This window comes from Pleurodeles waltl, chromosome 12 (assembly GCF_031143425.1).
Source record: "Pleurodeles waltl isolate 20211129_DDA chromosome 12, aPleWal1.hap1.20221129, whole genome shotgun sequence".
Taxonomy (NCBI): domain Eukaryota; kingdom Metazoa; phylum Chordata; class Amphibia; order Caudata; family Salamandridae; genus Pleurodeles; species Pleurodeles waltl.
Window position 1 is genome coordinate 409,792,206 of NC_090451.1, and position 24,296 is coordinate 409,816,501.

The 24,296-nt window shown below is 43.1% G+C and overlaps 1 protein-coding gene across 1 annotated transcript in view; it reads left to right on the top strand.

Annotated features, from left to right (window-relative positions):
* The window catches only part of LOC138267683 (uncharacterized), a 375,143-nt gene extending 364,238 nt beyond the window's left edge, over positions 1-10,905 (top strand). The window contains exon 5 of the mRNA XM_069216818.1: positions 8,451-10,905. Coding sequence (XP_069072919.1) covers positions 8,451-8,629 — 179 coding nt within the window. The 3' untranslated portion in view covers positions 8,630-10,905. The remainder of the gene's footprint in view (positions 1-8,450) is intronic.
* Positions 10,906-24,296: the final 13,391 nt, after the last annotated feature.

Here is a 24,296-nt window from a genome sequence, read left to right on the forward strand (position 1 = left end):
GACACCACCCAAATTTACACAATCACAGCAAACTAAGGCCCATATTTATACTTTTTGACGCTAAACTGCGCTAACGCAGTTTAGCGTCAAAAAATTTAGCGCCGTCTAACGCCATTCCGAAGCGCCATGCGGGCGCCGTATTTATGGAATGGCGTTAGCCGGCGCAAGCAGACCGGCGCTGCCTGGTGTGCGTGGAAAAAAAACACGTAGACCAGGCAGCGCCGGCGTAGGGGGAAAATGGCGCTAGGGCGTCTTAAAATGGCGCAAGTCGGGTTGATGCTAAAAAATCGTCTTAACCCGATTTGCGCCATTTTTTCGACGCCCAGACGCCATTTAAATGACTCCTGTCTTAGTAAAGACAGGAGTCATGCCCCCTTGCCCAATGGCCATGCCCAGGGGACTTATGTCCCCTGGGCATGGTCATTGGGCATAGTGGCATGTAGGGGGGCACAAATAAGGCCCCCCTATGGCACCCAAAAAAATGTGAAAAATATAAAAAAATTATACTTACGTGAACTTACCTGAATGTCCCTGGGGTGGGTCCCTCCATCCTTGGGTGTCCTCCTGGGGTGGGCAGGGGTGGCAGGGGGGGTCCCTGGGGGCAGGGGAGGGCACCTGTGGGCTCATTTTGAGCCCACAGGCCCCTTAACGCCTACCCTGACCCAGGCGTTAAAAAGTGGCGCAAATGCGGGGTTTTTTGACCCGCCACCTCCCGGGCGTGATTTTTGCCCGGGAGTATAAATACGACGCATTTGCGTCGCCGTCATTTTTTTAGACGGGAACGCCTTCCTTGCATCTCATTAACGCAAGGAAGGCGTTCACGCAAAAAAATGACGCTCTTTGCCCATACTTTGGCGCTAGACGCGTCTAACGCCAAAGTATAAATATGGCGTTAGTTTTGCGCCGAATTTGCGTCGAAAAAAACGACGCAAATTCGGCGCAAACGGAGTATAGATACGGGCCTAAATATGAACTGCAGCACTCCACAACCCTATTAATACTCACTCTTCCGCCACTACTACAACTCTCTTTCAAGTCGCCACAATTTTTCAAGTTCTGGGTAAGGGCATCTAAGGTTGGGCACTGGGGACTAACTACTTCTAGATTATGGTTCCAGTTCTCCTTACTTTGGAAAGAGAATCCGTATCTGCTACCATCTGATCCAGCTCTGAGCACTATATGCACATCTGGGGTCCAATTTCAGAGGGGTGAGGAGACACATATTAACATTTCTCAATACAAATTTCAGTGTTACCTATCGGCCACACATTGAATCTTAGAGACCAAGAATACATTTCAAAGGGCTTTACTACAGAGTCAAAGTCAAACTTACATAAATGAGTCTCAAATTCACCATTGTATAGATGTGCATAATCACCAAAGGAGATTTAAAATGTCGCACATCATTGAAGTTATTCAGCAAGTGCAGATCCAATATTTCAATAGCGATCATGCAAAACAAAATTGAAAAATCATTGATGCATTAAATCCAAATACAAGTTTTCCTGTCAAATCATTACGTCTAGATTCCTAGCTATTCTAATATCTCTGAAATCCAGAGAAAAGGGTCAGCACAACAGAACTTCTGTAGATGTTTCTGTCAAGAGAGGTGTGCGTAGAATAAACCCACTTTGGAAATAGAGTATGAGGCCTGTACTTCAGGAAGGTCCGCTCTGACTGAGGGGCCTGGAAGATCTACTCTACAACTAACTATACCACACTAAAATCTTCATTCTTTCAGAAGCTGACCTCACAGCCAAAACATTCCATTGAAAACAAAGTTACAAATCACACATTTTAGTTGGCATTTGCACCTCTTTTAGGTCTCCTCAATTTGACCTTGGTGCACCCTAGCCCTCAGGAATTTCAGAGGAGAGTAACAGCAGCCAACTAAGGAAGTTCCTTCTGTCCTTGGTAACATATCTTCTCAGGCTCCCTTATCTCTCCTTTACAGTAAGCTCCTTATTAACCTCAATATTTGTACCATGACACCTGCAGCTTAGGAAGATTTGCAAAAAACAAGCTTTCACATTGAAGGTTAGAAATGCAAAAATAACTTGGGTCTTCACTCTGGCCAAACTAAAATAAACATGAATACGCTATTAGTTTAAATTATTTTCAACACATTTATCATGGTGAATATACAAATGATTATAAATATAACATTTTTAAAATATAGCCGAAACATACTTGCAAAATGATGAATATAAGATTATATTCATAGTTGCACTTTACCTGTATGCTTTTCAGCATACCACATTATATAAAAAAACACTGTTACAAGTTTATATAGTAAAGGAATCACTCCCTTGCTTCATGTTTTATGAGACATAATTGTACAGCCATGTTATGCTCTGTAAGTCTACTGTATCTACACATCTGCTTCCACCAACTAGTGGAAGCTGTGGCTCTGCACCAACTTTCTGCTCACCTACCAATGAAGGCACCCAACTGAGGTAAATTTTGTGTGCCCCTGGACCAAGATCAGCTTTCCATGCACCCCAACAAGCCCTAGCTTGGAGCCACACAGCAATCCCATGGCTTAGCCTCTTGTATCCCAAGGCCTCTTCTAGGACTCTTCTGATTGCTCCCATCAGTGAAGAGAACACCACGTAACTTGTTCTGTTGTGGAGGGCATTGGGGTGTGGGTTGTCATAATTGGTTTGTCCTTCACACAAAAGATCCCTCAGAATAACTCCAAACCAGTGAATCAGTAATGCCCAGCGATATTGCAGTATTTCTTTCTTCAAACCCCGAAGATGGACAGTTCAGCTATCTCAAATCTCCTCTACGCAGATGACCTGGCACTGATAACCTGGACTCTGGTCAGGCTCCAGAGTCTTCTTATTGCCACACACATTTATTCGATCACAACCGGCTTAAAAATCAATTTTGATAAAACAAAAGCAGTCAGTACATAGCTGGATAAGGAGAATCATAAGCTGGTATATTGCTGCCCAACCTCTTGAGAAAGTGTCTTCCAATAAATATTTGGGTCTCATTATTGAAAAAAAAGGAATTTTCATGCAAATCGCAGTGTGACACCGTGAAGAGAAAGGGCACTGCTCTTGCACTGTCTTTAAAGAATCTAAAATGGTAAACTGTCTGGCCCTAATTTAGCCCCACTCTGATGGATAATTCATGCAAAACTGATCCAGTTAATAACTTAATGCAGCAAGGGTCTACGTGGAAGGGATACACTAACGCTGGAGGTGGTTGTCTCCAGGGCCTATAGAATGATTTTTGGACTCCCCACATTTGCCTCTCCTACCCAGATAAGGCTGGAGTTTGTCATTCAAAGACAGTGTCTCACCAGAAGAAATGCATACATAAATTGCTGGTTTAAAATAAAGGATGCCTGCTCCAATTCTTAAAATTTTCATCTATGAGTGGGATTGGCAACAAGAAGTGGCTCTCCCACTCAAACTTACTTTAATGACTCCTTACCTCAACTTGGCTTACATGGCCTTTGGGTGACATCGGAAGCATACATCAGCTTTAAGATGCAGTAAATAAAACCATCAAATGTGTGTCATTGTTGGAGGACAAAAGCAAAAAAACAAAAAAACACAAATGATGGATGAATGTGGAACCAATCAAACATTCACCCCCAGTTACAGATCTGGGTTTAATCTATCAATTCTTTTGCTCACCAAGCTACCCCATTTCGGACCCGTTCATATTCAAATCAATCTTGATCCTGTTCCCAAAGGAACTAATAGCGGAGAGAAAAGCATTTACGGACACTGTTTAATCAAAGAGGAATCCAAACCTGCAGACAGGTGGTTCTATCTTGTTTCATGCCCACGGACACTCAACTAAACTGCAGTTTTGTGAGATATCTTATCAAAGTTGAAAAGAAACTGATGGCACTGCAGGACAGCAACTGACAAGGGCTCAAAATGAACGATCACATACATGGTCATCTAGTGGATAGCAGGTAACACTTGAACCCCTCCCACTTATCAATAACTAAGCATTAGGCCTGCCCCATCTGCTTTGGTTCCAAGTGTCCCCTAATATCTCATCCTTAAGATATTCTGGCACACTACTCCGCACAGTTGTGTACACTCACCACTTGGATTATTTAGACAGACCAGGCCTAGTTAACAGTTTTTGCTTATGGCTTAAGCTTTCAGTAACCATGGAAGGTGAAGGCTCTTATAACAAAGTTACTCTGGCTTAGGTTTGCACACAGCGGTCTTGCATACTATGGGAGTTTTGCTACAAATACCCACACATAGTGCACTGCAATTTCCGCTCTGAGCTGCATGCTCAGGTAGGGTGGCATTTAGCTGTTAAATGCAGGTTTTGAGATTATTGACTCATGCCAATCATTGGTTTTAACTAACTAGTAAACCTATTTGTGTGAACTGCTAGCATGTTAAATAATTGAAAGGATTTGAATTCAGCCCTAGAGACATCATTAGCTCCTTAGTTCTTGTGGTGCCATTTATCAAGAACAGCAATGCTGTTTGTAAAAAATGCTGCAAGCTGCTTCTCTGGTCCCATTGGTAAATACTCATTTTAAGTCCTCTAGGCAGTGTAATTCATCATTCTAAGTCATCTGACTGTGCTATTAGCTGCTTCTCTGGTCCCAGTTGTAATTCATCATTCTGAGTCCTCTAGGAAATACTGCAGCTGCTTCTCAGGTCCCAGTGGTAATTACTCATTCTAGTTCCTCTAGGAAGTGCTGCTAGCTGCTTCTCTGGTCCCGTTGGTAATTCCTCATTTTAAGTTCTCTAGGCAGTGCTGCTAGCTGCTTCTGTGGTCCCTGTGGTAATTCCTCATTCTACGTCCTCTAGACAGTGCTGCTTGCTACTTCTCTGGTCCTGTCAGTAATTTATCATTCTAAGTCCTCTAGACAATGCTGCAGCTGCTTCTTTGGTCCCAGTGGTAATTCCTAATTGAAGTCCTCTAGACAGTGCTGCTAGCTGCTTCTCTGGTCTGGTTCTCCTCATTCAAATTCCTAATTGAAGTCCTCTAGACAGTGCTGCTAACTACTTCTCAAGTCCCAGTGGTAATTCCTGGCTCCTATTCCTGTGGACAATGCTGCAGCTGCTTCTCCTTTCCAAGTGGTAATTTCTCATTCTTGGTCCTCTAGGAAGTGCCGCTAGCTGCTTCTCTGGTCCCGTCGGTAATTCGTCCTTCTAAGTCCCTGAGACAATGCTGCAAACTGCTTCTCTGGTTCTACCAGTAATTCATCATTCTAGGTCCTCTATGCAGTGCAGCTAGCTGCTTCTCTGGTCCCAGTGGTAATTCCTCATCCTAAATCCGCCAGATAATGCTGCTATCTGCTTCTTTGTCCCCGTCAGTAACTCCCCCATTTTAAGTCTGTTCACAGTGGTAATTCCTCATTCTTAGTCCTCTTGGCAGTGCCAGTAGCTGCTTCCCTGGTCCAGTCAGTAACTTCTCCATTCTAAATCTTCTAGGCTGTGCTGCAGCTATCTCTCTTTTCCCAGTGGTAATTCCACAATCTTAGCCCTCTAGACAGTGCTTCAGGCTGCTTCTTTGGTCCTGTCAGTAACTCCCCCATTCTAAGCCCTCTATGCAGTGCTGCAGCTATGTTTCTGTGCCCAGTGATAATTCCTCATTCTTAGTCCCCTAGACAGAGCGGCAGCTGCTTCTCTGGTCCCATTGGTAATTCCTCCATTCTTAGTCCTCCATGTAGTGCTCTCTGATCCCAGTGATAAATCATTATTGTAACTCCTCTAGACAATGCTGCAGCTGCTTCTGTGGTACCGTCAGTAATTCCTCATTCTAAATCCTCTAGGCAATGATGCCAGGTGCTTCCCTGGTCCCAGTGGTAACTCTTCATTCTACGTCCTCTAGACAGTGCTATTAGCTGCTTCTCTGGTCCTAGGGGTGATTCCTCATTCTTAGTCCTGTCGACAATGCTGCAGCTGCTTCGGGTAATTCCTCACTCTAAGTCCTCTAGACTGTGCTGCAGCTGCTTCTCTGGTCCCAGTGGTAATTCTTCCTTCTTATTCATCTATGAAGTGCTGCTAGCTGCTTCTCTGGTCCCGTCAGCTGTTCCTCCTTCTAGGTCCTCTAAACAGTGCTGCTAGCAGCTTCTCTGGTCCTAAAAGTAATTCCTCAATCTAAATCCTCAAGGCAGTGCTTCTAGCTGCTTCTCTGGACCCAGGTGTAATTCACCATTCTTAGTCCTCTAGACACTGCTGCAGCTACATCTATGTTCATACATCCACTACACTCCAAACCAAAACACTTAGGTAAAAGTCATGGGGGCATATTTAGGAAACACAGTGCAGCGCCACTTTTCCTGTGCCCACTAGCACCCCCCCTAACGCCACCATTTGTGCCTCGTATTTAAAATATGATGCACCATGGTGGTTGTCAGGGGACAAGCATCAGAATTTTTGACACTAGTCTGGCGCTTAACAGTACTAGCATCAAAAATTCCGACGCTAATCCTGCATAGCACCCAGAGGCCCATTGTAATCAATTTACACCTCCTTTTAATGCCTGCTCTGAGAAGGCGTTAAAAGTGCTGAAACAAATGGCGCTAGGAAATCTCTTAGATTTGCTTGCGCCAATTTTTGGTGCCCCTGATGGGGGAACGTTCTCTTTGCATACATTATGCCTGGCGCAGTCATAATGTAGCGCAAAGGGATCCAAAGTGGTACAATGTATGCATTCTGCCACTTTGTAAATATATGACATGGCGTTTTTTGCCTTCTATCACCATATTAGAGTAAAAAATTACACTAATGTGGCATTGGAATGACGCTAGGGGCTCTTAAAGATGCCCCATGGTCTTTTACAATGCCAATAGCTCTAACTCTCAGAAATGCAAGACCTATTGCATTGCAAATGCTTGTTTTAAATAGCAGCTATACTGACTAGCTTTTTATTACTTGCATACCACACTTACAGTGGTCACGTTCTTCCATCGGATACTGTTGCTCTTCAGAGTCACCCAATAGTTTACTCAAGACCGTGATCAATTTTGTCTGAATTATTCAGTTGAAGGCACTGTCCTACTTGCCTGCCCGGCATTGGAATTTTGTGTGGCTGTCTCTTCCAAGACACGTGGTACTATTGACTCTCCTACGTGCACAACACATGTCTTCAAGTGTGGAGTGGTCACTTCCTTGCCACTGTGAATCAACACATACAGGGCCATGGTAGGGTAGTGACCATGGAGTTTGCTACAACAGTGCGTGGTTCTCCTTGAAGTTGGTTAGCTGAAGCACCACAGGATGCGATTGTGCTAGAGTTTCATCAGCTGACTGCAAGCTTGCCATAGCACTAGGCTACCCACTGTTTATAATGAAATACCACACAGCCAATGAAAATTAAGCAATATTATTAGGTCTCCCAGTTTTATAGGATTTGTTTTATTTACATTTCTGCCTGTATTTTTTTTACATTTATTATTTGTCCATTTTGTCTGTGATTATCCATATTTATTTTGGGTTTTGTAAAAAAGAAAATTGAAGCTAGAATATTTCTACATTTATTAAATATATAATTGTATACGTGGCTGCCTGACACATTCCAATAATATGAACACCCATAGATGACAGATCAATACATTGGTGTGAAAACATGCACATTTTAGCATCAGCCTTGTGCACAACCTTGTTTAAGTCTCGATACTGGAATGTCTCTCTTTTTGTAACTCGCTTACCTTTCAGTGCACACAGTTATTCGCCTATCACTTAAAAAACAAATTTAAGGTTTTATCCACATATAAAAATAAATAGAAACAGGAAAATAAATTGATTCCCGTCTGTATTCATCTGTAAGAATCAGTAAAAATGAGAAACAAGGAGACTTACTTATTATCTACTGTACTGTTTTTCATGTGTTGTGGACATTTTGCTCTTGGGGCCCCACCGGATCACCTTAGCCACCAGTTAGGGATCTTTATGACCTATTGTTTCTGTAGAGGATTTCTTCATCCGCCTCTCCCCAACACCACTGTTTATGAATTGAAAGCATATGTAGATGCCAGCTGTCCATCATCCACCTTAACCTGCACTTGCCAGTTTAAATTGCCAGTTTAAATTAGCAAAGTACTTTTTAATGGTGATCTTAGAAGTACTTTAATAGGTGCAATACCTTTATATAAATAATATTATGATGTCTAAGTACAATATTAAACCATTAACATTTGATTTCCAGTTTGCTTTCATTTCTGTGCAAAACGTCTATTATTCTGTGATGTTGCATTTACTTATAAACAGTTCTACTTGCATCATTCCATGTATATTGCATCATTCTACATTAATGCCTTAATTTCCAATTGTCAATAAATGAGAGCTGTATCTATTGACTTTGTCAATAGTTTTATTTTACTGCTGTGAGTAAGCTAGTACAACTATATGTACAGCAAAATGTTGTAGAAAAAATGTGGGCAAAATGGTTTATGCTTGTGTGCTTGTGCACTGGACGTATAATCATTTTTGTCCATTTTGTTGCAGGGTGTGGTGTTAATCTGGGTCTGAGAGGCTTGGAGTCATCAGAGGAGTTATTTTACAAGGTTGCCACAGCTATTGATCAGACTGATATCTTTGATGCGCTATCTGACAAAATCAAGCACTCGAAGCACGTCGCAGAAGAGTTTCGGCACAGGGGACTGCATGATGCAATGTTTAAATGAACAACCAGAAGTGGACCTGGCAAGGAACAATAGGGAATTGATAGACTAGGAGATATTCACAAGGCAACATTCTCAAAATAAATTGTCAGATTGTTGTAAAGCCTATTCTTAAATGAAGATATCAGAGATATCATAGAAGGATGTGTGGAGTTTATTTTTGTTATTTTTATTTTCTCTCGAGCAATGTTTTTGAGATAAACTTAGAGAATGGGAGATAAGAGAATTTTAAAAATCATAAGAATCAGATAAGTCACATAGAAAAAATATTTTTTATTGCATTTCTTTAAGTTGTTGCTCCCACAGATCTATAGAAAGGACAATTCAGACCAGGTCTTCTGTACAAGGCAGTGCTTAATTTGTAAAACAATTAAGTGCCAGGGCCAAAGGCATTTCACAGGTGTCCACGGCAGCTGGCAACATCTTCCTTCAGTACAACCAATGCTGAATTCCAGTGACAGCATTGCTTTATAACGATCACACTCAACAGGTGTGACATTCTAGACCATCATTCCAGGTCTCTTCAAAATGTAGGCATTTGCTTTAAGGTGATATTCTATCCCACCGGTTCTTACTTTGTGGCCTCTGTACCTTGGGGGTTCACAACCACTATTCATGGGCTCTGCACCTGTTTAAAACCTTTAAATAATACTAACAGAATAATAATGTTTACATCTGCATTGCATTGCACCTCTTTGTAAACCCCTGCACCACATTATACCTGTGGCAGGTATAATGTATGCAAGGGGGCATTCTGGTGTTAGGAGGCCCAGAAAAATGGCACAGTGCAATCTCTGAGATTAAACTGCACCATGTTTAGCTGTATTTTTAATGCATGCCTAAGGCAGGTGTTAGAATAAGGCTCCCAATGTTTTCATTGAGCCTTCTTTCACTTTGCAGGATTAGCGGAAACAATTTTGGCGCTAATCCTCTAAAGCACCAAACTAGCATCAAAATTGCTGACGCTAGTTCCCTAATGTGCACCATGGTGTGTTATATCATAAATGCAGCACACATATGGTAGCCTTAGGTGCAGGTAGGGATGACGCAGAAAAAGTGGTGCATCACCTATGAAACATCACTTTTTCATATGCAGGGGCCTAAGTTGGTGTCCTCAGGTTGCTTACTAGGAGCAGTGAAAATGCATCAAACAGAAAATAGTTAATAGACAGGGAGGCATTAACAAATGCATGATAAAAGAGTTAAAGCACCCCATCATATATTATTAGGATTTTCCAAGTCACCGAGGAGTTACGTAACCATATAGAGGAATGAAGTTGAAGGCTGAGTTCCTTTATAAGAGTGTAAAAATCTGAGGTGGCTTGCAATATCCTCATCATGTATGCAGAGGGGGTACTTTATTCCACAGAATGTCTTACCATCACCTTCCCCATAAACCACTTAAAACCTTGGGACATAGCTCTTTCATATGAAAGAGTGAGCATGTTTTCAAAAATGAAGAATAAAAATAAAACCTCCAGTCTAATTAAACACTTCAAAAACCTGTTAGATTTTTGTTGCAAACAGATATTAGAAACAGTTATACATAAGTGAGTCTTTTTTAAACAAAAACTGCATTACTCTGAATATGTATAAGCATGCAGAGAGACTCTGTCTTTTTTCTATTTAAGGAGGGCAAAAATAAACGTTCTCTTTGCTTGTCTTTGTATGCTTTTAAAATGGATCAGAAGAAAGAATAGCAACATTAATTAAGTAATTAAAGACACTTGTGAAAATACATACAGTATTTAGCAGATCTGGCAGAGAGCTCTAAGATATTTAAGGGAGAAATTGGAATGCATGGATAAGGAATTTACTAAATGCATAGATATTACAGATTTACAGTAGGTGATTATACAACTGTTTTAGCCTGCATATTAAATTGAAGTCAAACTGCATTAAGAAAATGTGCATTTTATTGATTTTCACATAATATTCGAGGGAGGCAGAAATTCAAAGCATTTATTTATGGCCCTTTGATACAAACTATTCTGAAGAACAACAAAAGGAAGAATTTATACATTTAAAAAATCTCAAAGCAATGCATTTCTATTAAGTCTTACAAAACATTCGTACTTCCTAATCATTTTCAGCAGTTTATTATGGAATGATAAGATCTGTCAGGAGGCTCTGAGACAGAAATCTCTCCTAGTGATCTATATTCCTTCTATGGAAGTATTAGGGTGGTTGGAATAGTAGTTCAAACATAGTTCTTTAGATTTTGAAATCACTTTAGTGTAATTAGATGCATTCACTAAAGACACTAGGAGACAGTGATGTGCTTTGAACTGAAATTATCTGGTCTAGACCATAACTATGTAGTGTCCATTAGATCAGATTAGATCTAGATTTGTTGTTTGAATTTTCTGGAATAGGTTGGAAAATAAAGCTTTATTAAGCATTTCAGAGACTCTAGCATAACCTGAGTATTTATCAATAGGTCGAAAGATATAGCAAAATTATCACTTGAAAGGGAAATATCAGGACAGATTCCCACAGCTAATCTGTCCTGATTGCTTCCTGGCTGATACCACTGAATACTGTAGAGTGGAGTGACAGGAGTGCTTGTGTGCATAAGAGGAAGAGCTACACCATAATTTGGATCCTCTGTGTTTGTAGCCCCAGCATCTGAGGTATTGCATAGGAATATTAGGAGCCAGAAATAAGGTTTTGTCTCTTTTGAATAGTCTCCTTTGCTACATTCTTCTCCCTACCCCATTCGCACAACAGCTTTTTACAGAAGGTGTTTTATGTTTTTTTCTCAATCCACATTCACAACAAAAGAGCTAGGGGCTGTGTTTGTGTCAACTTTCCCTGAATAATATGGATCAATGAGGTCAGCTTCTGGCCTCAGAGAAGGAATGCATGAACAAAGAACTGTGGTCAAGTACTGGGCCCTGCAAAATACCTTCACATAGGAAATGTCCTGCCTGCATATTTCCCGTATCCCAGCTCTGGGAAGAGAAGCTGAACACAGCAATAGCCACTGATTCACTCAGGTCACAAGCAAGGAGACATTGAACATTTTGACGCTACTCCTGCAGAGTGCATTTATAGAATAAACCAATGATTCTATTTTAATTACAGCACACACATGGTGGTGGTAGAGGGGCACTAAGGAGCACAAGAAAAATTGGCACTGCCCTAAGTGCAGTGCCACTTTTCTTAAATCTGCCCCTTACACTTTTGTAGTAAATCCATCGCTACACATGGCCAGCCAGTTGTATTACCCTCCCCCAGAACTCAAAGAGATTTACTTCACAGAACTCCACCAGTTAGCTAATAACTCTGCAAGATTCTGAGGAATTCTGCAGGTGGCAGAATTCCAGTCTCCAGATCTTTTTCATCAGATGCTCCTGCGGGGTCTTCGATTTACATACCTGAAACTAAAATATGTTGTTCCTGACAGCCTGCTGTTCCTATGTGCCGCCGCCCACCCTTCCCTCCCTGGGTCCTGCAAAGTCAGCTCAAAGGTGCCAAGGAGGCTCAAGCCATTTCTTGTCATTTTCTAGGTTGTGCAGACTTCATCCCATCCCGTCAGGCTCCCTGGGGGCAGGCTCTGTCTAAAACCTGCTGGTCTTTCAGAGACAGGGGCCTGACAGAGGACAGATTCTGTCCTAGCCCCCCAGGCTCCCTAGGAGCAGAAACTTGACACATGGTAGATGCCAGCCCAAAGCTATATGCCTTTCTGAGACAGAGACATGACAGAGACTGACACCTGGCCAAACCTTCAGGCCTCTCAGAGGCCTGATGTGGTATACAGAGTATTTTAAACCTTGTTTTGTAGCATAATACCTACAATCACTCTTCCTTAGAAAAAAAGCCATTACAGTCGTAACCCATGCAAAAGTAGTTGCACACTCGGGGAAATCATGGACCTGGGCTGAGTGCAGGTGAGCTGCAAATCAACAGAATCAACAAATCCCACAAAACAATTCAACTACTGTGGACTGCAGCATGTAACTGAAGTACAAAGTGAATTTTTAAACACTTTACTTAATCCCAGCCACACTGCAAACCCTCAGAACTGCATTCCAGTTCCTAGACTTTCCACCTTGTTACAGAGTTATATGTTTAACATTGGCAAGAAAGAGCAGCAAGCCTAGGTTCATTAGGTCACCAAAAAAGTATATTTTTTCTATCTCTTTTTGAGGCCCTTCTCATCTCTGTGTACTTTGGAAAACATGAACTCATAGCTCCTTGTTGTAGCCGGAGCCTCTTCTGTACTGAATGTTTTGCTGCTGACGGTTCCCATTCTTCCATGCAAAGGGAATACTCAAAGGAACTCTTTGCAGCATGCTAATCAACTAAAAATAAGTGCGAGCTATCGCAGGGTGCTTATAACACCACAGTAATTTTATTTAGGACAATGTTAACTGGCACACAAAAAAGTAAATTCCTGCCCCCACTAAGTGGCGTCACAACAGGTGTAATCAAAAAGAATGACTTATGGTTTGATGTTAAAGCTTGCGCTGGAGAGCAGCACATGCTCCCCTGCCCTCAGCCTCCCCAGACGCCATCTCACACCCGTGCAGCTTTTCACTGTACAATGGCATCATCAGAAAGTGTCAAACACTCCAATGAAAAGGGCAGGAGCGGGAGCGGTGGGGAGTGCTTGAGGGTCTGGGAGGGGCTCTGTGGTCCTCTCCACCTCAATCTCATACAAGCCCTACTTCTCTGGTGCCTACTCTCAGCAAAGGGAGTATTTTATGTTGTAGGTAAATTGCGCTATGTGGCGGTGGAGGAGCTTTTGCCAAACGCCATGCTCCAAGCGGAGTGCAGAGTGGGCAAACTCTGCTAACTCCTCCGGATAAGCAGAGTTAACCGCCCACTCCTGAAAAAAAGAATGTAATGATGATAGGGTCCTACTAAATACGTGTAAGTTACTACAAACTGTAGTTTGTGAACATAGGAATATAGAATAGTAGTAAACATAATCAAAAGAGCAAGTTACTACAAATATGCATTTTGTGAAAAGCACTGTGTTGTAAATTTTGTAGCACTACTGTAGTTGTGTCAACCGTACTAAAAAGTGCATTTTGTGAATCTGGCCCTTTCAGTGCAATTCAATGACAAAATAATGTGGTAACCAATATTGTTATCAAAAAGATACAATATTGTACTTATGTCATTAAAATATAAATGACAAAAGTATCAGAAAGAAAATGTGGACAGTAATTTTTCTAATTAAATATACAGTTTAAAGTAGTAAATGTTGAATTTTATAATCTATGAAATTCTTATATAGTAAATAATTTCCACTAATTATTTCATACCACATAAACATGTCCATGTATATAAACACACATATATATGTGTGTATTCTCATATAAATATTTATATATCATATATACATTTACATATATATTACATAATTAATAAAATTCTATATTTCATATAATATTAACTTTGGGCCCAATTAGGGGTTTGATGGTTGGAACACCAGACCGCTTTGGTGGCAGTTCACAGACCACCATATAACGATGTACACACTCGGAACTGCTGCCCTCCAAACCAAAGTACTGACTGCCAGCGGTGCGATGGTGTGTTATCTTGTCAGTCTGTACTTCTGTGCTGTCAGCACCACGGCCAACCACTGAGCCGATTGCAAACACACAGTCCACGTGGCAGTCCCCTTGCGGTGGATAGCCAACTATGAGCGACCATTGCGTTATGCGTTCAGCAAAGCAACAGACAAGTGCCCATTGGATGAATTCAAAAACAACATAGCTGACAGCCATGGGCACAGTGGACACACCTGCAAATCACACTATAAAACAACCCCTTCATAGATCATGATCCTCTGCATCTCCACTGCAACCAAGATTTGATTTTGTTGAGAGAGATAAGGCAGCCTTCTTTTCACTATCCCTAAAGCCTCTTTCACACGCCTTTCTCCATTTACTCCGCACATCACTTTCCTTTTGTATGTACCTCCCTGTCACCCACTTTAATTCCCCACCATGTCACATCTCAAAAATCCCCATTTATCAAAGGATGAGTTGAGAGTCATGCTGGATGAAATCATTAAAGTAGAGCCAGAATTGTTTGGAGCCCAAGTTCAAAACACTCCTCTCAGTAGGAAAATGGAACTTTGGGAAAGGATCATCAATAGAGTGAATAAGATTAGCACCACCCTGCAAACAAAGGAGGACATTAGGAAGAGGTAGAATGACCTGAGGGGCAAGGTGCATTCCCTGGCCTTCAGGCAACAAATGGCGACCAACAAGACTGGCTGTGAGCCTCCCAGCGCCCCATTACAACTCTTTGCCTTGGAGGAGAGGGTCTTGACCATCAAGCATCCTGAGGGCTTGACAGGAATATCTGGGGGAGCGGAGCCTGGTTAGTTACAACCTAAAAACTGTCACTAAACTGCAATGTCATGTAGCTTTTGCCACTGTGTCATTCATTGACCTTACCAATCTTCAGTACCCAGAGTATCTGAGATGTAAGACTGTCAATGTGTATTGTTGGCTGATAGTGAACAGCGCAATGGGGCTGGCTATGGGGGCTCCTGCACTGCCCATGCCAAGTGCATGGGCAGTGCAGGGTCCTCCCTGGGGCCCCTCTCTCCGTCTCTGCCAGCCTTTACATGGCAGTGCTACCGCCATGTAAAAGCTCGCAGAGAGGGGGGTCGTAATCCCCGGGAGGATTAGGACTGCCAGCACGCCAGTCCCTCCTGTCAAAGTAAACTAGAGGTGCTGGTGGTCCGACTGTGGTGCAACCACCACAGTCGTAATGTGGCAGTCAGACCGCCACCAAAGCGGTCGGACCACTGCTTTGGTGGTGGGCAGACCACCAGAGTCGTAATGACCCCCCCAAGTATTCCCAAAGCCATAAACTGCATCTACAGATTAGTAGCAGCAGCAAACACATTGACACAGCACTGGACACATGATGACTTCAGATACAGATTAAACAAAATTGTGTGTATGCTTGTATCACACACAACTAGGCCTCTGAATGGTCAAATGCTGCTGCTGACTTTCCACTGTAATAGCTTCACTGTTGGTAAGATGTCATTTTCATTCCCTCATTCAAAATGCAAATGATCATCACATCTAATGAGCTGCCTGAGTCAAATAGTGTAGGCAACCTTAACGCATGTCATGTCAAATACTCCAAAACCATGGTAACATGGTGCAATAGGCTAACCTACCACTTAAGAGTGCCCCATGTCTTTACTTACTGTAACACAAAACCTATGAAGGTAGATGTCATATTTGAACCAATAACAATGTATTCACTTTTCAACAGGTCGAGCTGGCATAGCCCCTGGGCAGACCTTTCCACTGACTGGACTCACACTCCACTCCGGATGAAGTCCTCAGTGATGCCTGTACTCCTGGACTTGTGGATGTGAGGGACGCTCCTGGCATATTTGGACAAGCTGGTCAGACGGCAATAGTGAGTCTCACTGTGCCCACAGTGACACCTCCCAACCCTGTTGCATCAACATCACAAGAAACAATGCGCCTTCAAACCTGTGTACCTAGCACCATTTTAACCATCTCTGGCCCCCCAGTCCTGGATCCTGAGTTTGAATCTAACACTCCTGACACTGATGGTCCGGGACGCAGTTGGAGAGGGCAACCTGTGCCAAGGGCACAGGGTCGTGGGGGTAGGGTGCATGGGAGGGATGCAGTGGGCCAGTGGAGTGAGACCATTGGGGCTAGTGTCAACCAAGATATCATCAGTCACGTCTTGGGGGGTCTATCAGGAGTCCCAAGGTATGATGGGTCAGGTGTTAACTGAATTCTGGGAAATTAAGGAGCTGCCGAGGGATATCATCCAAAAGGCAGATGACTGCAATTCTAACATAGACACCCTAACAGGTGTGCTGAGGGACATCCACACAACATTGAGCAGTGATTTTCCACCACCATTCCCCCTTCTTATGGGCCAAATAACTCAAGACCAAGTACATCTGCAGCAGACAAAGGAAAGGAGGCCCTGCCAGAGGCACAGCCACTCTCGGACACCGCTGCCTCTGCAGAAGCTGATCACCCCTTGCAAGCAGGGACATCCATGCAAGAATCCAGGAGGTGTGATGGCAAGGCACCCACTATTGCCAGCAAGAAATCTGTTCCTTAATGTCCTCCTTTGTGTGTCACACATACACTCAGTGGGCTGATCCTGAACCATATTCCAGTTCCTTTGAATGTCCAATGGTGTGGCATCTACTCCAATGATTTCATTCACCATGACTGACCCTTTCACTTTACATTATTGTTTCTTTCTGTCTCAAATTTATTTTCTGTATGAGCTTTTTAATAAATTCACCAGTCACAAACTCATTGTCTGCTGTCTTAACATTCACATTTTACTATGTAGATATGTAAAACCATGTGAACCATACAATGAAGATACAAGCTACTTGTGCAAGCAGGGATATGTTGCATGTACAATTTGTCTAGCTCAAGATATCAAACATTACCCACCAACACATACAGACAAGTGTCTTGTTTCTGAAGAGATTTTATTACATTGTTCAGCACATAGGATTTAGAAAAAATGTCACTTTTTTCATCCAAAAAGTGACAAAACCCAAATTCTATTTTTTTCTTCAAAAAAGTGAGAAAGTCCCATTTTGAATGGGGACATAGAAAAAATGACAACATTTCTCATCCAAAAAGTGACACAGCCCAATTTCAACTTTTTTCCTTAAAAACGTGACAAAGTTCCATTGTGAGTAGGGTCTTTGAAAAATTTCAATTTTTTAAAAAAGTTCCTTTTTTTTTTCCAAGTCCCATCTCATTCTGAGATAGGACTAAGAAGATAATTCAACTTTTATCAAAGTTGACATGTTTGCCGACTCCCAGGTCAGAATGGGACCTTTTGACTTTTTGGATGAAAAGCAACGTTTCATTCAAAATGTGAAAGAGTCCAATTTCAACATTTTTCTTCAGAAAAGTGACACAGGCCCATTCTGAGTGGGGGCTTAGAGGAACTTTCAACTTTTTTTAGAAGTTTAAATTTTTTCTAAGTCTCATCGCATTCTTAGGTGGGACTTAGAAAAGAAGTAAACTTTTTGTCAAACTTGGTATGTTTGCCGACTCACATATCAGAAGGGGACATTTTGACTTTTTGAATTGAAAAGATCAACTTTTTTTCAGCCAAAAAGTGAAAAAGTCCAGTGTCAACTTTTTGTCTACCAAAAAGTGTGAAGCCCTTTCTGAGTGGTGACTTAAAAAAATGTTCCACTTTTTTTAACCAAAAAGTGAAAAAGTCCAGTTTAAACTTTTTTCTTCAAAAAAGTAACAAAGTCCCATTCTGAGTGGGGACTTAGAAAAATGTCACCTTTTTTCATCTAAAAAGTGAAAAAAGTCCAATTTCAACTTTTTTTCTTCAAAAATGTGGCAAAGTTCCATTCTGAGTGGGGATTTAGAAGAACTTTTAATTTATTTCAAAAGGTTTATTTTTTCCAAGTCCCATGAGATGAAACTTAGAAAAGAATTCAAAAAGTGCAAAAGTGCCAATTCATTGTTTCTTCAAAAAAGTGACAAAGTCCTATTCTGAGTGGGGACTTAGAAAAAATGTAAACTTTTCGAAAATTAGAATTTTTTTCTAAATTCCATCTCATTCTGAGATGGGATTTAGAAAAAAAATCAACTTTTGTCAAACTTGACATGTTTGCGGGTTCCCATATCAGAATGGGACATTTTAACTTTTTGGAGGAAATTATCAACTTTTTTGATCCAAAAAGTGAAATAGTGCAAATTCATTGTTTTCTTCAAAAAAGTGACAAAGTCCCATTCTGAGTAGGGACTTATAAATAATTCCTACTTTTTTCATCCAAAAAAGTGGCAAAGTCCCATTGTGAGTGGGGACTTAGAAGAACTTTCAGCTGTTTTTCAAAAGTTATATTTTTTTTGAAGTCCCATCTCAATCTGAGATGGTACTTAGAAAACAATTCAACCTTTGTCCAACTTGATGTGTTTGCCGACTCCCATGTCAGAATGGGACATTTTGACTTTTTAGATGAAAAGATCAACTTTTTTCATACAAAAAGCGAAAAAGTGCGAATTCATAATTTTCTTCAAAAAAGTGACAAAGTCCTTTTGTGAGTGGGGACTAGAAAAAATGTCAACTTTTTTGAAAAGTTGCATTTTTTTCTAAGTCCCATCTTATTCTGAGATATGACTAAGAAAATAACTCAACTTTTGTCAATCTTGACATGTTTGCCGACTCCCATGTTAGAACTGACATTTTGGCCCTCATTACGAGTTTGGCGGTCCTATGACTGCCACAGTGGTGGTGGTGGTTATACCGCCAGCGGCCCGACAGAGAAAACCGCCATAATATGAGAATGATGGTGTTCCCAACAGAATACAGCCAATACATCGCCAGTATCGTCTGTGAGGATGTACCGTCACAGCCGGCAGTAGGCATCTTCAGGCCGGCAGACACCATGTTTCCAGCGACCATATTACAAGGGTGCACACCGCCAGGATTTGCGGGGCAGTTACTCCGCAGGGAAAAGTCAGGCGGAAACAAAAAACATTAAAGGTGACAATCACCTCCAGGAGCACAGACACATCAGCAGATGCCATGGAACCCAAACTTGAAGTCTTCCCACCGCTCCTGCTGGCCATACTACTCCAGACCCAATGACGGCGACAAAGATAACAACCATAGGTTCACCAACCTAGCACACATTGGAGGGAAGGCCATTAATGCACAACACACAACCCCACCATGGCTAAACATGGCCAAACACACACGCCAACATACACCCGTACCAACACACATACAGACACCCACACATGAACAACACACATCACGGCCTACATAGACATGTCATACACACACCACACTGCACACGCCACTGTCAAGCACATCTACATACAACACCACCTAGTCCCACAGTGACAACATCACTGTAACCACACAAACTCATTGTCATAGAGGCACAACTCACACATCTACAGGAAAACACATACTGACAGCAACACATAACAACAGCACACAACCAATACAAATAATAACACTGCCAAACAATGTGTCTGAGCATACGTCACGTCCACCCAACACACCAAGTACATTCAGATGCATCACAACACACATACCACTATCACACAATACCACACAAAACCAACACAACACTTCACAACAAGTCCATAACACAACTCGCCTACACAACTCATGCTGCTACACAAACACATCACATACACAGAAGATACACACCAAATTGCACATGTACAACACAGACATGTGGAAGGAAAGCCAGGACAAGTTTTGAACCATCAACACCGGTGGTGAAGTGGTGCAGATATATTAAAACATATAAATATATATATAAAAACGATATACAAAATGGGCCTACTGGCTAGTCCAATAGTCCTCAGTGCCCCTAGCACACTGGACAATGTCTCTCGGCCCAGCTTGGCTCCTGACTGAACAGCGGCCTCCACCTGGTAGGGGTATTAATTGTGCAAGCAGGCACCTCAGGGGTGATGGGTGGGTGAGGTGGGGGCTAGGGTTTGAGAGGAGGGTCCTTTGGTTTAGGCTTGGAGGGGTGGTTTGGCCTTGGAGGGCCCTTAGGTTTGGGCTCTCCCTAGCTTTTGTGCGGGTCAACATTTTAGGTGCGGTAGAGATTCATACAAACATCTTTTTTGTGGAATACAAGGGTGGTCATGAGAAAAATGTTTGGGAGTAGAGGGAGTGCTTGAGAGGTGTGTGTAGTTATGTGCCTTGGGTACTGGTGCTAGCGTGGATCCCATGTGTGTGCTGGTTGTCTGTTGGGTGTGTGCGTGCAGGCATTTCGGTGTACTGGGAGGAACGGGGAAGGAGATGCAGGGAGATGCCAGGGTGGATGCGTGAGTGTCTTTTGAGGTGGTGTGTGCAGGTAAGGTGGAGGCACTGCAAGTGGGGGTATTGGTAGTCATGGTGAGTTTGCATGTGATGTATAGGGTGCATGTATGGGTGTCTGCTATTGTGGTGATGGTGGGCATGAGGGGACTGGTGGCTGGATCTGGGAGTGTTGATGTGGTGATAGCAGGTTCGAGTGGTGTAGTGTCTGTGAGGGAGGAGGTGGTGGGATAGTCTGTGTAGGGAGTGGATGTTGTTTCTGCATGTGTTTGCTGTCTGTGTGCTTTGCGGTGGTGTGACTTTTGGTGCCTGAGTTTGTCTTTGTGAACCATGTCTGTTGAGGTGAATAAATGGTGGTCTGACTGTGTGCTTTGGATGGGTGTAGGGAGAGGGGTGTGGGATTTGGCACAGGTAGCTGGCAGAGGTAGAGAAAACAAAGGAAAACTGGCTGCCATCAATGTGGAGGCCAGAGCCTGGGTGAGTGGGCACAGGCAACTGGATGGGGAGCTACAGGGAGGGCGGTGCTGGAAAAAGGGTGGTGAACAAGGATGCTGTTGGGCTGGTCCCAGATGTGTCTGCCATTGCCAGGGAGTGTCCATCGAAGGAGAAATCCATAGATGATGTTGTAGATCTAGTCTTCCCCGTGGCACTCCCCTTGCCCTCCATCCCACTGGTCCCCTCAGCTCCACTGGTCTCAGCCTCCTGGGTCCCATGGGCTGCAGCTTCCCCACTCACCAGTGCCCCTTCTCCTGGTGATGCTGATGCACACAAAGACAGAGGAGGAGATGGAGGGTGAGTTGGAGAGAAAGAATGGGTACAATGTGTCAATACCTATCCATCATTCACACAGAGTAACAACCTCAAAATCTGCTAATATGCCATGCCTTTGAATGCCTTTGAACTGACATGCACACCTGGCTGAAATCATAAAACAAACTGAAGCTATGCAGTGAAACACCGACTGATGTAGAAACATATGGCACACTTTGACTTTACTGAATGGTCCTACAATGCACAGTAACACAGTACTTGGCACACTACCATGCTCTTTTGCATATACATACCCTGTACCCATTACCCATATGATTCATGCATGGCAAGGTAGCATGGCAACAAATCCTTTCACAAGTGTGTACAGTAACATCTTGGCCCCCTGTAGCCATCTACACCCACAGTATGAGGCAGCTGATTGAGACATCACCAATTTCCTCTGTCATAGTGGCAGACTATTACTGATGGGAATACCCTGACACTTCAGGTATACTGCTGCTGATGGAAGGATCTGCTCACTCAAAAGATGTGTAATGTGTCCTGACAAACTCAAACATTGGAGTAAGTCCCCTCATGAGTCACTGTCTTCATGCTATTGGCAGACATAATCAAGAACAATTCTGCCAGGGTGGCTCATACTAGCCAATGTGCATATACCAAGGATCTACACAACATCGTCCCACTAGTAGGCTACCCAAACTCATACATGCCTACCCTTAGTTAGTTGTGAGTGTGCACTTACCCTCTTGTAGCTGCTGTGCTGCCCTCAAGCGCCCATGCACCTCAGGGTAGGCCACCACCAAAATGCAGGCCATTAGGGGGAGTCAGGGTCCGGCGGGCACCCCTCCATCATTGGGAGGATGTTTCCAGCTGGGCCTCTGAGGTCTTTTGGGTCCAGAGTCCCAGGTCCTCCCACTGCTTTCTGAAGTTGTTGCTCCATAGGGCATGGACCCCCTAAGGTCTGCACTTGCTTGGCGATGGCACGCCAAATACCCATCTTCTGATGGGCACTGACCTGCATGGGTGACACAGACAGGAGGAGAAAGTCATGTGGAGTGGCATCACATCAACAACAGTGGACTCCTCACATCAGACACATCTCATGAGCACACAAATGTGCACGTATGGCACTAACACACCAAATCCTTTGCCATCTGCATGCATTCACTCAGTGTGCGTTGTCACAATGCCTTTCGCATCCACACACATCACAAGCAGACAGGACAGGAACATTTGACTCACTTGCTGCTCTAGTGACCCACACAACTGTCCATACAGGGGTAGTACTCCGTCTACTAGCTTCTCAAGATCCTCCTGAGTGAAGGCAGGGGGCCTATCTCCTACAGGAAGTGGCATAATGGCTTCCAGAGACAGAACACAGCAGCATATGCAGTGGAGGTCTTGCTTGCACGAGTGTCAGGAGTCAAGTGAGCTATGCAACAAAAAATGGCGGTCATATCCATTGCGTACATGATCGTTACAGCCGGCGGTGATCATGATTGGCCCTAGTCTCCCATAGGCAACAATGTTAGCCAATGAGGAGTTGCACAGCGGTTGAGATTACCTACAGCCATGATGGCTAATGCCAGTGGAATTAGGTCACTTCCATCTGTCCTCTGTTTGCAGGACAGGAGGCTGCCATTGTGCAGGTATGTTGTGTATTGTAGGTGAATGTTAAGTGCATCATTGATGATTTTAGTGAGATGTGCACAGATTACCTATGTTAACACATGACAACATGGTACCCACGTTTCATATTCATGCATAGTGTTCAATGTACAGATAACCATGATACGACATGTGCAGACACTTGCTCCCTCATAGACGGAGTATCCATATCTATTTCTTCAAATTTGACAATCACCTCATTACCTGTGGAAATAGGGTGTTGTTACATGGAAAAATCAAATGTATTGTGACTGGCAAACTGTCTGTCTGGGCCTGGAACTGTCATCAACAATGGCATTCAGGGTCACTCAATATGGCCATGTGGATTGACAGTTCTTCAGCATTATATCCACACTATACTTATGTGCTATGTCTATTGTGTTCAGTGGCTTGTAAACTGACAACATCAACTTGTGCTTATTTCTCTATCCCATTCCTAGATTCCGTGCAATGGTGAGAATGAGACATACATCTGTGTAACGGACCCTTGTCTATCTTGCTACCCTGGAAGAAAGACACATCATAAAGGACTATCATCCAAAGCGTCAAACCATCATGGAACTTTGTAACCAGTTGGAGCCAGATCTCTTTTCTGTCATACGTCATCCCTATGCCATACCTCTAACAGTGCAGGTGTTGTCTGTACTACACTTCCTTGCCTCAGGCACATTCCAGATCACAGTAGGCTTGGCAGCAGGGATGTCACATCTCATGTTCAGTCATGTGTTGAAGGAAGTACTTTGTGCTTTACTCAAACATATGGGCAGCTACATCAGGTTCCCCCAATGTGTGGATTTGCCCACTGTTAAAGCTGACTTCTATATTATTGCACATATCCCTCATGTGATAGGGGCCATAGATGGGACCAACATTGCTTTGGTACCTCCCAGGGCCAATGAACAAGTGTACAGGAACAGGAAAAATGTTTGTTCCATAAATTTCCAGGCGGTGTGTCTTGTTGACCAGTATGTCTCCCAAGTGCCGGACAAGTTTCCTGGTTCTGTGCATGACTTCTACATTCTGAGGAACAGCAATGTCCCACACATGATGGCAGAGCTACAGAGAGAGAGGGCCTGGATCATTGGTATGTCTCCAACTGTATGTGTGCATTTGTTATCTCACCTCTCTTCAAGTATTGCCCTCTGTCACTACCAGTATTGTGATGTGTCAAATGTTAGTGCACACAGGTGACTCTGGCTATCCTAACCTGCTGCGGCTGCTGACACCAGTAAGATACCCGACCACAGAGGCAGAAGACCATTTCAGTGAGGCCCACGGCAGGACGATCCGTGTCATCAAGAGGGCCTTTGCTCTACTGAAGGCCAGAGTCCGGTATCTACATGTCTCAGGATGTGCCCTGTTCTACAGACCACTAATGGTGTGCCAGATAGTAGTTGCCAGCTGCATGATACACAATCTA